This window comes from Marmota monax, unplaced genomic scaffold, assembly GCF_021218885.2.
Source record: "Marmota monax isolate L192 unplaced genomic scaffold, Marmota_monax_Labrador192_F-V1.1 WCK01_AAM20220418_F8-fsc00012, whole genome shotgun sequence".
NCBI lineage: Eukaryota > Metazoa > Chordata > Mammalia > Rodentia > Sciuridae > Marmota > Marmota monax.
The window spans coordinates 3,393,460-3,408,965 of record NW_026695227.1 but is presented as its reverse complement, the minus strand read 5'-3'; the positions used below and the strand labels follow the sequence as shown (position 1 = coordinate 3,408,965).

The 15,506-nt window shown below is 36.2% G+C and overlaps 1 protein-coding gene across 3 annotated transcripts; it reads left to right on the top strand.

Moving 5' to 3' along the window:
- Positions 1-2,060: 2,060 nt before the first annotated feature.
- Positions 2,061-14,458, top strand: Wbp11 (WW domain binding protein 11). 3 transcript variants are annotated; one of them, XM_046435531.1, is made up of 13 exons: positions 2,063-2,208; positions 2,323-2,405; positions 4,133-4,248; positions 4,651-4,682; positions 5,240-5,333; positions 5,909-6,105; positions 7,370-7,503; positions 7,669-7,868; positions 8,520-8,711; positions 10,424-10,525; positions 10,882-11,175; positions 12,091-12,273; positions 13,408-14,458. In XM_046435531.1, the coding sequence occupies exons 3-13, from the start codon at positions 4,185-4,187 to the stop codon at positions 13,839-13,841; spliced, it is 1,926 nt and encodes a 641-aa protein (XP_046291487.1). In that variant the 5' UTR covers positions 2,063-2,208; positions 2,323-2,405; positions 4,133-4,184; the 3' UTR covers positions 13,842-14,458. The 3 variants fall into 3 exon arrangements, with proteins under 3 accessions (XP_046291486.1, XP_046291484.1, XP_046291487.1); XM_046435530.2 differs by lacking the exon at positions 2,323-2,405 and having other exon boundaries at positions 2,061-2,208; XM_046435528.2 differs by having other exon boundaries at positions 2,061-2,405.
- The last annotated feature ends 1,048 nt before the right edge of the window (positions 14,459-15,506 follow it).

The window sequence follows — 15,506 nt, the reverse complement described above, 5'->3', positions numbered from 1 at the left end:
TTCAGGTATAATTATAATTATATATATATAATTATAATATATATAATATATAATTACTATATATATATAATTATAATATATATAATATATAATTACTATATATATTATATATATAATTACTATATATATATATATATATATATATATATATATATATATATATATATATCACCCCAGCTATATATGCATAAAATGTGCTTGGAATGCAGAAAAGGAACTCACTACTCTTTAAATATTTGTTATCAAAAAAAAAAGACTATTTATTATGAGTTTTCTGAAAAAAATAACTTTGCTTTCAATACTAGCAGAAAGCAAGCAGTTGCCTCTGCTACCTGAAACATTAGGTGGCCCATTTAACTAATTACTTGATTTTACAAAAATCCAGAGGCAATGGAGGCCTACTGGGTCAGGTGAATTTCTGTAAATACAAATGTTCTCTAAATCCTTTATTAACTAATAATTTCTATAAAGACTCTTTTAAAGTCTACTTCCAAAATTGTAACACTGTTGATTCTTACATTCGACTACAAAAAAAGTCTTGAAATAAAGAAGTCTTCTCAAAAAATGTTAATTAGCTACGTGAAAGATTAATCTTGAAACTGTACTCCATTTTCTTTCTCTTCTATTATGACTTTTTTATAAATTAGCTGCAAAATATCACAATTTAGTTCATCTCCAAATGAAATCTTTTTTGGGGGGGCGGGGGTAGGTGGTACTAGGGATTGAACTCAGGGACACTCCACCACTGAGCCACACCCCTAGCCCTATTTTGCATTTTATTAGAGACAGAGTCTCGCTGAGTTGCTTGGCACCTCACTAAATTGCTGAGGCTGGCTTTAAACTCCTGATCCTCCTGCCTCCACCTCCGAGCGGATGGGATTACAGGCGTGAGCCACCGCCACCGCCACCGCGCCTGGCCTCCAAATGTAATCTTATTTTCCTTTTTACCACTCTATAAACTTTGACTTAAAAGCTCTTGTTATTGATTTAAGACTCAAATTCAGTCTAAAACCAAATTAAGAATTACCTAAAATAAAGGTTGGGATAGTTTCTATGTTAAGAGCACATTTGAATTTTCTGTCAAAAATTAATAGGTCTCCATCAATGTTTTGAAATAATTATAATAAGAATTTGCTTATATCTGTTTTCTGTTAATGGACTTGGATTAAGATCACAAATAACCAAGCATGTTTCTTAACAGCAGAATTTCCCTTAACCTACCTTTATGGAGAACAGATGGAAAGGAGTCTGAAGTAAAAAGGTATAGAGGGGAAGGGGGAAGTCTAGACGTAAGTAATTCTGAGTTAGTGACTTCATAAAGGGCTTTCAGCTGGTGAAAAGATGAGTTCGGAAGGGAGCCGATACGTACCAATCTCGTCACCTGTAAATTTAAAATTACAGCTGTATCCCTACATGTGCACTTCGCCACTCGTAAATTTAAAACTAACTGCACGTGTATCCCCACATTTTCTCGATCTTGTAGGTTATCAATTTGAGCAGCTAATACGGGCATAGATTTATTTGTTGAGGCGAACAAATAAACGAACGTTCTCTGTATTGATAGAGTAGTGAATCCCAGAAGCCCCAGGCGCCCACATAGAATAACCAGATGCTTACAAAGCACATTAAATTCACTGGCAAGAGTTATTCAACTCGTTTTCAAATGGCGACACTCACAAAAGATTGCGCCCGTTTACTTTATAAGAAATACGAAAATCCAACAATTAACACAATCCCGGGGATAGAAACAGGCCAAAACACCTCCGTTTTCCAAATGCACCGCAATCGCGCGGCTCAACAGACAGAGCTCGCGGTAATTTAGTCAGAACGCCCCCGGCCCGAGAGGCAAAATAAACAGCCAATCAGATATGGACTTTCTTTTACTTATTCCTATTGGACTATAAAGTGTCAATCGACGTGGGAGGGCTCTTAGCCTATAACTAGCCAATGGGGCACTCTTTTGTAGCGGAAAAGCCTCTAGTCCTGTAGTTCTTGAGCGCTATCTATGGTTCCACTACAGAACATCGCTAAGAGATCATCGACCTGAGGGATAGGAAGTGACGTAAGGATGGCGGTGGGGCGCGAGGTTTCAAGATGGCGGTGGTTAGGTGGTTGACCGAGAGGCAGAGGTGAAGGCCCCTACGAAGTGAAAGGGGCCCGGAATCGCCCCCTCCCCGCTTCTCGCAGTCCTGGGAGCCCAGCAGTGCTGTGAGTACATGGGATTGCTTTACTCCGCTTCTTCATCTCTCCGGTCCCTTCCTGGGGCCCGCGCGGTTGCCTTGGGGACACCAGGCCCCTTTACCCGGCCCTTCCTCTTCCCAGTTGGGATCTCCCGAGCAGCAGACTGGAGGATTCCTGGGCCTGGCGTCGGGTAGCATCCAGCGGCTACGTGGTTACTTCGCCAGGTGGGTTATTGCCGCTTCCTAAGCACGTTGAGCGGTTGCCTCAGGTTGACGTCTTGTACCTCGAGTCCAGTATCAACCGTCGCTATGGTTTCGGCAGTTGCTGCTATTGCCTCCTTTGATGGACCTGGGCCCCGTCCCTTGAAGCCTCTTTGACTTTTTTATAATTCCCCACGGCTTTTCGGCCTGATTTCTCAATCGCCTCCACTTTTAGCTTTTAGGCAGAAAAGTTGTGTAGACTGGGGCTCCACGATTTTCTGTAAAAATTCTGTAATTCATATCTGCCCTGTGTTCCAGTTGTGGGAGAAGAGGGTCAAAATATGGGCCTGAGGTTTAAATGAGAAAGGAAAACACAACAGATAAAGGTACTCGAAGATATAAGAACTTGTACCATTGTGCTGGTTCCCCCATTATCCATTTTATATTCTCCCGCCCCTTCCCCAGGCCCCCAGTTTTTCTGAGAAGGGGACACTTAATATGGTAAAATAATTGCCTCTGGAACAACTGTGAAACATCCAGCAGAAATAGGAGCAGTTGAACACTTGGTGAAACGCATTGACTGGTCTGACAAAATCTTAAGGGGGCAAAGGGAAGGTAATCAATCCTATGATCTGCCCCCAAATTTGCTCTTTGATCTTCCCTTTCCCACTCTTTAAAAAGTGTCTACTTTCAAAAAGAAAGCTAATTTGTCAGTCTTTATTTTTGGAAAGACTAAGTTTCCCAAAGTAAAACTTCATTTGGGGGGGGGGGGGGTTAAAAGAGAAAAAAATGATGTTAATAAAAGTTTTAATTTAGCCAGGCACAGTGGCGCACCCCTGTAATCCCAGCGGCTCAGGAGGCTGAGACAGGAAGATAGTGAGTTCAAAAGGAGCCTCAGCAACCTCGAGGTGCTAAGCAACTCAGATCCTGTCTCTAAATAAAATACACAATAGAGCTGGAGATGTGGCTCAGTGTTGAAGGTCCCTGAGTTAATCCCCGGTACAAAAAAAAAAAAGTTTTAATTTTTAAAAATATTTTCCTTAAACACAGTTATTACTTTTAATTACCTTAAAAAATATAAATCCGGAGTCAAGTAGATTCCAGTAAGAAACATATATCTCAGCGGAGAAGTCTTTGGGATTTCTGTTAATATAATAGAATATTGATTTTGGATATTTACATTTTTGGTTATATTTTAAGCTTTTACGAGAGTCAGTTCTATTCAGATTAGAATTAAATCTAAAGTGAATGGGCCTAAATTAATGAGTTTTTATGTCTCAGGAAATATATAGCACATATGTCAAGAAAAAATGTGGAGAGGGGCAAGGGGAAGATACTGTCTTTAAGCCCAGATTCATTGCCCCCATTTTTCCTTTTTATTCTTTTACCCTACATGTAAATAAAGGAGGAATGTGACAGCTTTTGTTTGTGATTTGTGTCATGTTGTTAGCACATTTCTAGTTGATTTTTTTTCAATTGACAGTGTTGTTATTTATACAGAAAATGTTAATGAGTTAATGATAAAGTAATCTTCAGACTTGTTATCTTTCTAAAGAATAATAGAGATGTAATTTTTTTGTGGTCAAGAAAGTTGAGGCCATCTTTCTTGGGTACTAAAGTCAAAACTAAGAAAAGATCACAGTCTCACAAAATTCATGATCAAAGGGAAGTTTCTTTCCAGAGATAGGAACACTAAAAAGGAAGAAATGTTATCAATATAGGAAAAGTAATCTATTTCTTTGTCTTTACAGGTTTGTTTATTTTTTTTTTTAAATGAATAAGTGAACCATACATATTGTCAACATGGGACGGAGATCAACATCATCCACCAAGAGTGGAAAATTTATGAACCCTACAGACCAAGCCCGTAAGTGTCTATCAGTGTGGAATGAAGTAGAGGATATTAAAAATTGCAGTTAATAAGGAACCTGTTTCATTGTGACTTAATTATAAGATGAGTGATAGGAGGAGGAAATTGTATGAAATCATCTAGTTCTTGTGGGCACATGATTAAAACTTTAAATTTGCCAATAAATTTCTATCCATATTGACTTGACAAAGTAGAATTGGCTTAAGACTTTGTGTATTCGGAGTTTTGAACCAATTAGGTTTTACCAGCTCTTATTTAGTATTTATGGTAACTTTTTGTTAAGATTCATAATTGTTTTCTAAGAAACTTAATGTCCTGAAATTTGGGGTTGCCATGATTAGCGAGCTTTTCTCAACAAGATTTAAAAATTGTATCTTCTCTCCCTCTTTCCCTTTTAAGGAAAGGAAGCCCGGAAGAGAGAATTAAAAAAGGTATGACTTCAGAAGCATCTTGAAACTATAAGTGATTTTTGGCACATCTTTTGAGATTAGTAGATTTCAGAATAACATTTCCAGTTTCTTGCCAGAAAAAAATGCTTTATGCTTTTGATAAAAACCATAAAATTTACTAACCAAGATTTGTTTATTGGTAGTAAACTTTGCAGATAAATTCATGATTATTTATGATGTCATTGTTTATTTTATTAATGTTTTTGACAGTAGTTCTTTTTTTGGTACCATAATCTTGCAAAGCTTTTTCCTATGATTTTTTTGATTAAGCTGCAACATTTGTTTTAAGAAAAGTCTTTCTGTTAAGTAACTACTGAAGATCTCACAAAGTTAAAAGCAGTATTTGTCTTAAAAAGCACAACTTTTTTACTAAAGTCTTAACATTTTTGAGAGCAAAAAAAATAGCTTTGTATCTGGCGATTGAAACAAGTGATCAGAAAACAAGGAGAAATTTTAAATTCTGTTTAAATGGATTCTTGAAATAAAAACTCATGAATGTTCAGTTTCTTAACATTCTGCTTTTCTTTTGTTTTTCTAAGAACAAAAAACAGCGTATGATGGTACGAGCTGCAGTTTTGAAGATGAAAGACCCCAAACAGATTATCCGGGACATGGAGAAATTGGATGAAATGGGTAAGAATTTATAAAAAGTCAAGATTTTATAGCAGCTACAGTTGTCTGATACACACAGAAAAGCAGGTAATGAGTAAAGCAGCATAAGCCTAAGAAAAACAGAATGGCATGATGTCATTTAACACAGATTTAGTTTTAGTGTTGGGGAGATGATATGGAGAGATGGAGTAGGGACTGTTGCAAACTGGAGATACCATATCTTAAAAACAAGAGGGTAGCCATTATTTAGCTTAAGCTAATTGTGGTTATACAGTAACAAAAGTCCAGTTGGACCAGCTAATTTTTCAAGAGACGACAAATCTGGTTTATGAAATCACCTTGGAGTTTTATTGTCTGTGACATTTGGTTTTTAATGTTGGCAATTAACCGTATAAAATCTAAATATAAGCAATTATGAATATAAGGCAGTTTCCCCTTTTTTCAATAAGAATATTCAAAGGATAGTTGACCAATCGGTAAGAATGTGGAAGAGCAATAAGATGCTCCTCAACTTATGATGGGTTCATGTCCCAAATCTATGAATACCTAAATGATATAACCCTTTGTTTATGATTTATAATCTTTTTTTCTTCCAGAGTTTAACCCAGTGCAACAACCACAGTTAAATGAGAAAGTACTGAAAGACAAACGTAAAAAGCTGCGTGAAACTTTTGAACGTATTCTGCGACTTTATGAAAAAGAGAATCCAGATATTTACAAAGAATTGAGAAAGCTAGAAGTAGAATATGAACAGAAGAGGGCTCAACTTAGCCAATATTTTGATGCTGTCAAGGTAATCAATTTCTCTGGAGGAAGAAGCTAAAATATTGTACTGAAGTTTGATCTAAAATGTTAGAGGGAGAATTAATCATTTTTAAACAACTTCATATTAGTTTCTTACAAAACTAAACATAAACTTACTTTTTGAGCCAGAAAATCTAATCCTCTTATGTTTATAGAAATCAATTTGCTTGCCAACACAATAATAGCCAAAAACTGGAAATAGACTAGGTCCATAAATAATGAAAATGAATAATCAAACTCTAATATACAATGGAATATACTTAGCAATATTGGAATTTTTACTTAGCAACAAAAAGGAATGATCTACTAATACACAGAATAACCCAGGATAAAGAAAATTTTTTAAAAGAACCTGGATAAATTTCAAAAGCATGATGAGGTTCTTTTATAGTTATTATTTCATTTGTATGAAATTCTAGCACGGGCAATACTAATCTATGGAGGAAAAACAGTGTTCACCTTGTTTGCCATAGGATGGAGTTTGAGATTGATCAGAAAGGAGTATGAAACATTCATTTGTCAAATCTTATTGAATTTGTACCTTTCATTGTAAATTTTACTTTTAAAATTGGGAGGTGGGACTAAATGGTATAATTTTTGTAAAGTTAGGTTTTGGGGGCTTCGTTTTTTTGCAGATAAGGCAACTTAAGGCAACATGGTTACCTACAGATAATATAGGGTAGAAACTCAACAAAGCCAAACTAAGTTTAGAACCCAAGCTCTACCACTGGGTATATACCACTTGCTAATTGACATATATTATTGTCTAGAATATTAAATAGGGTAGCTTTGTTACGCTATTTTCCCTGTTAGTTTGAACAGTTGAACTTCTCTAAACAGCAGCTATTTCATATCCATAAATAATTAGCTGATAATAAAGGGGGAGAAAAAAAAGCCACCAACTTTGTGTTCTTTCAGAGAAAGAGAGGAAAATACTTCAGTTCTTTTAATTTTTTTTTTTTTTTTAGTTGTAGGTGGACACAGTACCTTTATCTTTTATGTGGTGCTGAGAATCAAACCCAGTTCCTCACACAAGCTAGGCAAACACTGTCCCACTAAGCTACAACGCTAGCCCAATATTTGAGTTCTTTAACACAAGCTTTGGAAGTACTGAAGCTTTTGGTTCTTGTTTTTTTCATGATATTTATTGAAGTTGGAAAACAATTGAGGCTATGAAACAGCAGACATGAAATTTTGATATTGAATTTGTGGATTAGTTTCCTCTTCTACTATTGGAATTTTCTCTGTTTCAGAATGCTCAGCATGTGGAAGTAGAGAGTATTCCTTTGCCAGATATGCCGCATGCTCCTTCCAACATCTTGATCCAGGACATTCCACTTCCTGGTGCCCAGCCACCCTCCATCCTAAAGAAGACCTCAGCCTATGGGTATGGAAGCAGTTACCATAAACAGAGCATCTATTAAAAGCACCATTTGAGTGTGGAATGCCAAAATTCATGCAGTGAGAAATAAAAGATGATGTGGGTGTCAGCAGTGTATTGTTTGATTAAGAGTGAATTCCATTTTGTGATACTACCAAATTTTCCTTACAGACCCCCAACTCGTGCAGTTTCTATCCTTCCTCTTCTTGGACATGGTGTTCCACGTTTGCCCCCTGGCAGAAAACCTCCTGGCCCTCCACCTGGTCCACCTCCTCCCCAAGTCATGCAGATGTATGGCCGTAAAGTGGGCTTTGCTCTAGATCTTCCTCCTCGTAGGCGAGATGAAGACATGTTGTATAGTCCAGAACTTGGTAAGGAGTGACTAACTATTCTTTAACTCCTATGACTTTTTCACCATTGTGTTTCATGCTGTCCGTATTTAACATGTTGTTGACCACTCTTAGAACCCTTAAGTTCTATCTACATGCCAATGTGTGTTCAGATGGTTAAATCATAGGATCTATCCAAATGAAGGCATCATACTATATCTAAAGAGGTTCCACTCTTCCTTTTTGTGTATGTGTGCTAGGGATTGAACTCAGGGCCTTATACATGCAAGGCAAGCACTCTGCCAACTGAGTTATACCCCCAACCTGAGATGTCACACTCTAACAATACCTATTTCCCTTTCAGCTGTATTGTCATCAGTTTTGAGCATCATTGTATAATCACTGATAATCACTGATTGTGTAGTTATATAAGCATGATTGATTCTAAATAGGATGTATTTTCAAATTTGAACCTTTAAAAAAAAACTTAAATGACCAAAAATAAGAAGTATTGAAAACTGTTACCTAATAAGAATAATGTCAGACTGTATGAATGACTGAGATTATATGCAGAATTTTTATCTAAGCAATTAAATTATATTCTGAAGTACATAGCATAATTTTCTGCATTTCTGGGACCATGTAGTAGACATCTAATCATGGTACTTGTTGCTTGCTTTTTTCCCTTTTCAGCTCAACGGGGTCATGATGATGATGTGTCAAGTACTAGTGAAGATGATGGCTATCCTGAGGACATGGATCAGGATAAGCATGATGACAGTAGTGACGACAGTGACACTGACAGATCGGATGGAGAAAGTGAGGGGGATGAATTTGTGCACCGTGATGATAGTGAGAGAGACAATAATGAAGAAAAAAAGTCAGGTATGTACAGATGAACATTCTATATTATTGATCAATAAATGGCACACAGCTAAAGTTCCTAAGATCATCAAGTTATATTCATTTTTACACCCCCATCCCCACTCCGTACATGCACATGCACTTTTTGGTGGTAGTGTTAGGGATTGAAACCAAGGAACTCTACCACTGAATTACACAGCCTTAGCGCTTTTTAATTTTTGAGTCAGGGTCTTAACTAAATTGCTTTGGCTAGCTTTGAACTTGTGATCCTCCTTGCCTCAGCCTCCTAGTATCTGAGATTATTATAGCTTTACCCCTACCTATATAAATATTTTGAAAATTTTTGACATGTCTGTTTTGGAATCCCTTTGAATTTCCTATGTTCATGGTATCTTACATGAACCAGGATCATAATTATAATTCAGGTACATTTGTAAGTAGAATCAAGAACCATATTTTATCAAAACATAATGTATGTTTTTTGTCAAGAAAATTTTATTATAATAGGTACTGAGCAATGCATAAAATATACTAGTTCTATCAAACCTCATTAGTTTTGGAGCTACTTTTATGGAATTGTTTTTGTATCCTATAGCACAGTGTTCTTAACAGTGTTAGTATACAATGCTAATATTATAATGATGACAATTTTTTCTCCTGCTGTTTCTTAAAAATCACAATTACAAGTGGAAAATCTAGTGAAAAAGTGGTACACCTGACATTGGAAAATAAGAAGATTCTTAGGTGGAAAGATTCTTAGGTAGGAATTAGTACTAGAAAGTAGAAAACAATTACAACCATAGCTGCTCCCATTTTTTTCTGGAACTATGTGGTGTCTTGCCTTATTTTTCTCTTTTTCTGCCAACTGTTTTTTTCTTATATATGTTCATTAGCACATGTTATGAAAGTAGCTATCCCAACTATGATTTGGTACTCTTATCAGCTAATTTTTACTGAGTTTTTATATAAGCAAGGCATTTTTCTAATCACTAGGGATACAGGATAAACAAACTAAAGCCCTGCTTTCATGATCCTCCTCAAATGTTTACCAACTCAAAATGCTGCTACTAGTGTACCCTTAAGTATGATGTGTAACAATGTCTAGTGGATAGCCTTTGTCAAGAATTCTGTTTTCTAGTTTAAGTATTAAATTGTTTTTTGTTTTTCTCCCTTTTTTTGGTCATATTTTTTAAGCATCTATTGGAGTGGCAAGGTGGTTTTTCATTTGTTTCTTTTTAAGTTGTTTATTGTAGTGAATTCAGTTACTAGCTTTTATACTGTTAAATCATCTTCAATTTCTGGGACCAACCCTGCTTGCTTATGATGTATTTTTCTTCTAAACCTTTTCTGGATTCATTTGCTTGTATGTTATGTTGACCAATAGGTTAGTATTGTTATCAAGATTATGCTAGCTCCATGACTTGGATATATTAATTTATATTATTATAGAAAATAAATGTATTTTGTCTGGATATTCAGTTTTACTGATAAGATGTTGATAGTATTCTTTAATTTTTAAAATCTTAAATCATTATAGCACCATTATATATTAACCACCAATTAGCATTTCATTTACTGTCTTTAGTATAGATATCTCTGTGCACTTATATCCTGACAAGTGATGGATTACAGTCAAATGTAGAACGTTACATGATGTTTATTACATGGTGAACATTTACCGAATGTATTATTGATCCCTATCCACCTCACTCCCACCCTCCCTTGTCCATTAGGTCTGAGTGTACGATTTGCAGATATGCCTGGAAAATCAAGGAAGAAAAAGAAGAACATGAAGGAGCTGACTCCTCTTCAAGCCATGATGCTTCGAATGGCAGGTAAGGCAGGGAAGGAAAGGTGAATCACCTTTTGGCATTTTCTTATGCATTTGCTTTGTGTGCATTTTTCTATTTAATATCTCAGCAACTCTGAAGTAAATAGTAAATTTATCCTTCAGAAAAATTTAAGGTTTGAAGGCATTAGGTAGGCTGCCCCAAGTTACATTATTGTTAAATGATTGGGCTCTGTCTTGTCCTCAAACCAGCATGGATGAGCAGAAGACTATTATTCTTCCACATCTAAGTAGTTTATTAAAGAAGACTATTTGGTTGTTAATTTTAAGAACATATTTATTCAGTCATTGTCATTCTCTAGGCTGCAAACAATAAAAATGTGTTTTAAAAATTTCTTTCAGGTCAGGAAATCCCAGAGGAAGGACGGGAAGTAGAGGAATTTTCAGAGGATGATGATGAAGATGATTCTGATGATTCTGAAGCAGAAAAACAATCACAAAAACAGCATAAAGAGGACCCTCATTCTGATGGCACTTCTACTGCTTCTTCACAGCAGCAGGCTCCCCCGCAGTCTGTTCCTCCTTCTCAGATACAAGCACCTCCCATGCCAGGACCACCTCCTCTTGGACCACCACCTGCTCCACCTTTACGACCTCCTGGGCCACCCACGGGCCTTCCTCCTGGACCACCTCCAGGTAAGCACTTAAATGATGTGAATAAGTATTTAATGAGGTTAAAATGGAATTATTAAAAAAAAAATACATCATTAATATTGATGTTTTCTTGTTTCCTCTTAATGGAATTCTCTTATGGTATGAAGGATTTGCAAAGGATAAATGCTTGCTCATTTCTAAAGTGTTTTTTGCAACTGTTTTTTAACAACCACCTGTTTTTATTAGAGCCCTTCCTTTTTCAAGGTTCTTATTTTGACAGCACAAACTTGTAACTGTGCTTTCTTTAGTATTTTTATAACATATAGTGACCTAATTCCAAATTGATAGCAGGTGGGACTGGGGCACAGTTAGTGCTATCTCATTTTCTTCTTAGATTATGAATTACTAAATTATAGGTTTTTTAATTATAGTTATTTCATAGAGATAAAGTAATTAGTCTACCAAGTGTTGGCTTAAATGTATAAGACTTGGAACAATATAGAGAACTTCTTGTCTATTAAGAATCTTAGTTCTTCATTCTACAGTCAGTCAATTAAGTTGTCTTAAATAGAGCTAACCTTTTTCTGATTAGTATAAAACAAAATAACTTATCTCACATCATCCTCAGTGGTCTCTGTCTATATCTCATTGAATTTTATACGGTTTGTAAAGCATCTTGCTTTGTATCTTATATTTCCAGCCCAGCAGAGCTCTGACTACTTTTTTTGGTGGTGTTGGGAAATGAAAATAATGATCCATAACAAATCTAACCTTTTTTCTGATGCCTTGTATATGTATTTGTTGAATGAATTATGTTTCCACATATTTTCAGTGAGCTTTGTAAGTTATCTAACTTGGAGTTAAAGTGATAAGTCAAACAATATTTGAGTTGCCTTTATACCACAATTATTACTTCATGTAATGTTTGACATTAATTTATCATTTTTCTCTTTTCAGGGGCTCCTCCATTTTTGAGACCTCCTGGAATGCCAGGACTTCGAGGGCCTTTACCACGACTTTTACCTCCAGGACCACCACCAGGCCGACCCCCTGGCCCTCCCCCAGGTCCACCTCCTGGTCTGCCTCCTGGCCCTCCTCCACGGGGACCCCCACCAAGGCTACCTCCCCCTGCACCTCCAGGTGAAGCTTTCAGTTTTCTATAACAAAAACATTCTACTGTAAATTTTATTTGCTTCTAGATATTTTGTCACATTTCACTATATTGCAGTTGTTATTGCCCTAGATTGAAGTAGAGTTCTTCCCATGGGTATTTGCATTTGCTTCGGCCTATCACTTGAGGGATTTATCTCAGCCAAAGACCACTTTAGATTTTCTATTTGAGATTTTTCTACTTTTTGATTATAGCTATAATTATGATGTTGTTCCATGTGTCTGCATGAGTACAAACTTGAAGCTTAAAATCACAGGGAAGATTTTTTTCCCCTCCCTCTACCCAGCAGCAGAATTATACCTGCAGATTTCCTTGTGGGCTTGTATTATGTGGCAAATTTTTTTTTTTTTTGGGTGTGGTTTGATTTTTGTTTTGTTTACTACCCTGAATATTCTAGTTTAATATAAAAGTCTCCTTTTGAACAGTTCAGCTTAGGCTTTTAATTTCTTTCTTAGTAGTAGATAGAAAATTATGAGTTTATATAATCAATAGTATCTTAAATTTGATAAAATATGGTGCAATATATTCAATCTTAAAAGTGGTATTTGAAAAAAGTTAAAATCTGCAGGTTTTGGTATGACCATTTTATGTCTAAACCATCAGTAGGACTTGAGTTCTTTTTAATGGTAATGGAATTTGATTAGTAACATTCTATCATTCCATGTCCATTTAAAAGCCTGAGTCATATTTTTATTCCCTTCCCACTTAAGTTGCCTTTTAAGTAAATAATGCAAGGAACAGCAGCCCCTGACCTTGGCCATATGCACCATATAGCCAGAATAGCATCTGGGCCATCAGATTTGAAGTAGACTTTGGAACCAGTTGGTATAATCAATTTTGCTCAATATTTTCAAGTAGATCATTAATTAGGAAAAAAAAAGTGCTATAAGTACAGGGGCACAGACTGAAAGTGAAAGTTGTTTTATTCTTTACTATCAGAATATATTCCTAACTTTCAAATAACGGATAGTATGAGTTGAGCTTATTTTCAGTAAATTGTTATCTGTTTCAAAAAAATTTTAATCCACCTGTGTTTAATCGTCCTTAATAGCATTTAAATTATATTGGTTCTTGTGTTCATCCTGTTTGTTTTGTTGTTTTAGGCATCCCTCCACCTCGCCCTGGCATGATGCGCCCACCTTTGGTGCCTCCACTTGGACCTGCCCCACCTGGGCTTTTCCCACCGGCTCCCTTGCCGAATCCGGGGGTTTTGAGTGCCCCACCCAACTTGATTCAGCGACCCAAGGCGGATGATACAAGTGCAGCCACCATTGAGAAGAAAGCCACAGCAACCATCAGTGCCAAGCCACAGATCACTAATCCCAAGGCAGAGATTACTCGATTTGTGCCCACTGCACTGAGGGTACGTCGGGAGAATAAAGGGGCTACTGCTACTCCCCAAAGAAAGTCAGAGGATGATTCTGCTGTGCCTCTTGCCAAAGCAGCCCCCAAATCTGGTCCTTCTGTCCCTGTCTCAGTACAAACTAAGGATGATGTTTATGAAGCTTTCATGAAAGAAATGGAAGGGCTGCTGTGACAGCTTTTGATGTCAGAACAGGCTTCTGTTCACTACAGTGGTTCGTGGAACAAGAGGCTCTTATTAAACTTAGGTGAAAGAGCTACTTCCACTGTCAGGGTATTTTCTAATTTCAGTTCAAGGAAAATCTTAAAATACAGCCTTGTTCAGAATTTACTGCACATAAGAGGGTAATTTACTGCACATAAGAGGGTATTTCACTCAGAATAGATTGGCTATTGCAGCAGTGCTGCTAACATCCATTTCCTTTCACACTACCATCTTCGTCCAGTTTCTTCCCCTTCTCCAGTTCTTTGGAAATTTGTGATCAGGGGAATCTTAGTTACTTATTTGTTTTGACTCTCTTCTTGTGTGCTGTGGGCACTGGAGTAGAGATTTCTGAAACCCCAGTTTATTTCATCTTGCCTTTTGTGTTTGAGTTATTTTTAATATTTTCCTGTAAATATTTTGTAATAATTTTACTTGTAGTGAAATGGATCACAATGTCATTTCCTAATACAAAGCAGGATATGTGGGAAGAAAATGTACAATTCTTTGATTAAAATTATTTCCCACTGATCTGAACTTTGAGTGTTTCATGGAAAAAAAAAATAAAATAAATGTTCCACACCAAGGTATTTCTGTGTCAATAGTAATGTTTAAACAATATTAGTTTTATGGGCAGGGGAAAAAAAAAGTATTTAAAACTTGAGTTTAAGGAACTATTGTTTCAGGTACAGAATAAGAATCTTATTGAAATCATGGCAAAAAGTAATTTTAAAATTTTAGGGGCTAAAGAAAAAAGTTTTTCTTTAAGAGTATCATATTGGCTTTAGAAAAATTGAGGGGTATTTATTACAAATACTACGACTCACCTTTTATTGCTTTTTTTTTTTTTTTTTTTTGTACCAGGAATTGAATCCAGGGGCGCTCTACCACTGAGCCACATCTCCAGCCCTGTTTTGTATTTTATTTAGAGACAGGGTCTCACTGAGTTGCTTAGCACTTTGCTGTTAGTGAGGCTGGCTTTGAACTCCTGCCTCAGCTACCTGAGCCACTGGAATTACAGGCTACCTTGCCTGGCCAGCATAGGCCATTTTAAGCCACTTCTAAGCTATTAGAAAATCAGAAAGGGTTACTATTTCCTGTTTTGAATGATGAAGTGTATGTGTTTTTAGATTAAAACATTAATTAGAATGCTTAACACTATTAATTAGCATTGATATTTTATTTTTACAAAATACTTTTTATATACCCAGTAATCCTGGGAGATGACTCAGGTATTTTTACTATTTCACATTTGAGAGTGTTACAACTTGAAAAGTGTTCATGATTTATCCAGTGACCCGGTTGTCGGGGGCTGCTGCTCCTTATATTATTTACTTATGTCCATACCACTGTTATGACATACCCAATGTATGGATTGTGTTTAGGCTAAATCCACCTTACTTCACTGTATCTTAAATGACTTTTTGTGCAAATCCCATACCATCAAAGATTGGTAGTATCCTAAAAGGTAATGCAGTGATAAAATAAGGCTATTATTTTATCATAGCTGATTTCTCTTGACAGATTTTTAGGTTGTTTTTTTTTTAAATATTTTTTAGTTGTATGTGGACACAATGCCTTTATTTTTTTTTATGTGGTTCTGAGGATCGAACCCAGCGCCCCATGCATGCCAGAAGA

Excerpts from the sequence above, each read along its gene's own strand:
- Wbp11 (XM_046435530.2), top strand. The coding sequence starts at position 4,185 with ATGGGACGGAGATCAACATCATCCACCAAGAGTGGAAAATTTATGAAC. Across the intron at positions 6,106-7,369 it reads AATATTTTGATGCTGTCAAG|AATGCTCAGCATGTGGAAGT; the intron begins GTAATCAATTTC and ends TCTCTGTTTCAG. Across the intron at positions 7,869-8,519 it reads GTTGTATAGTCCAGAACTTG|CTCAACGGGGTCATGATGAT; the intron begins GTAAGGAGTGAC and ends TTCCCTTTTCAG.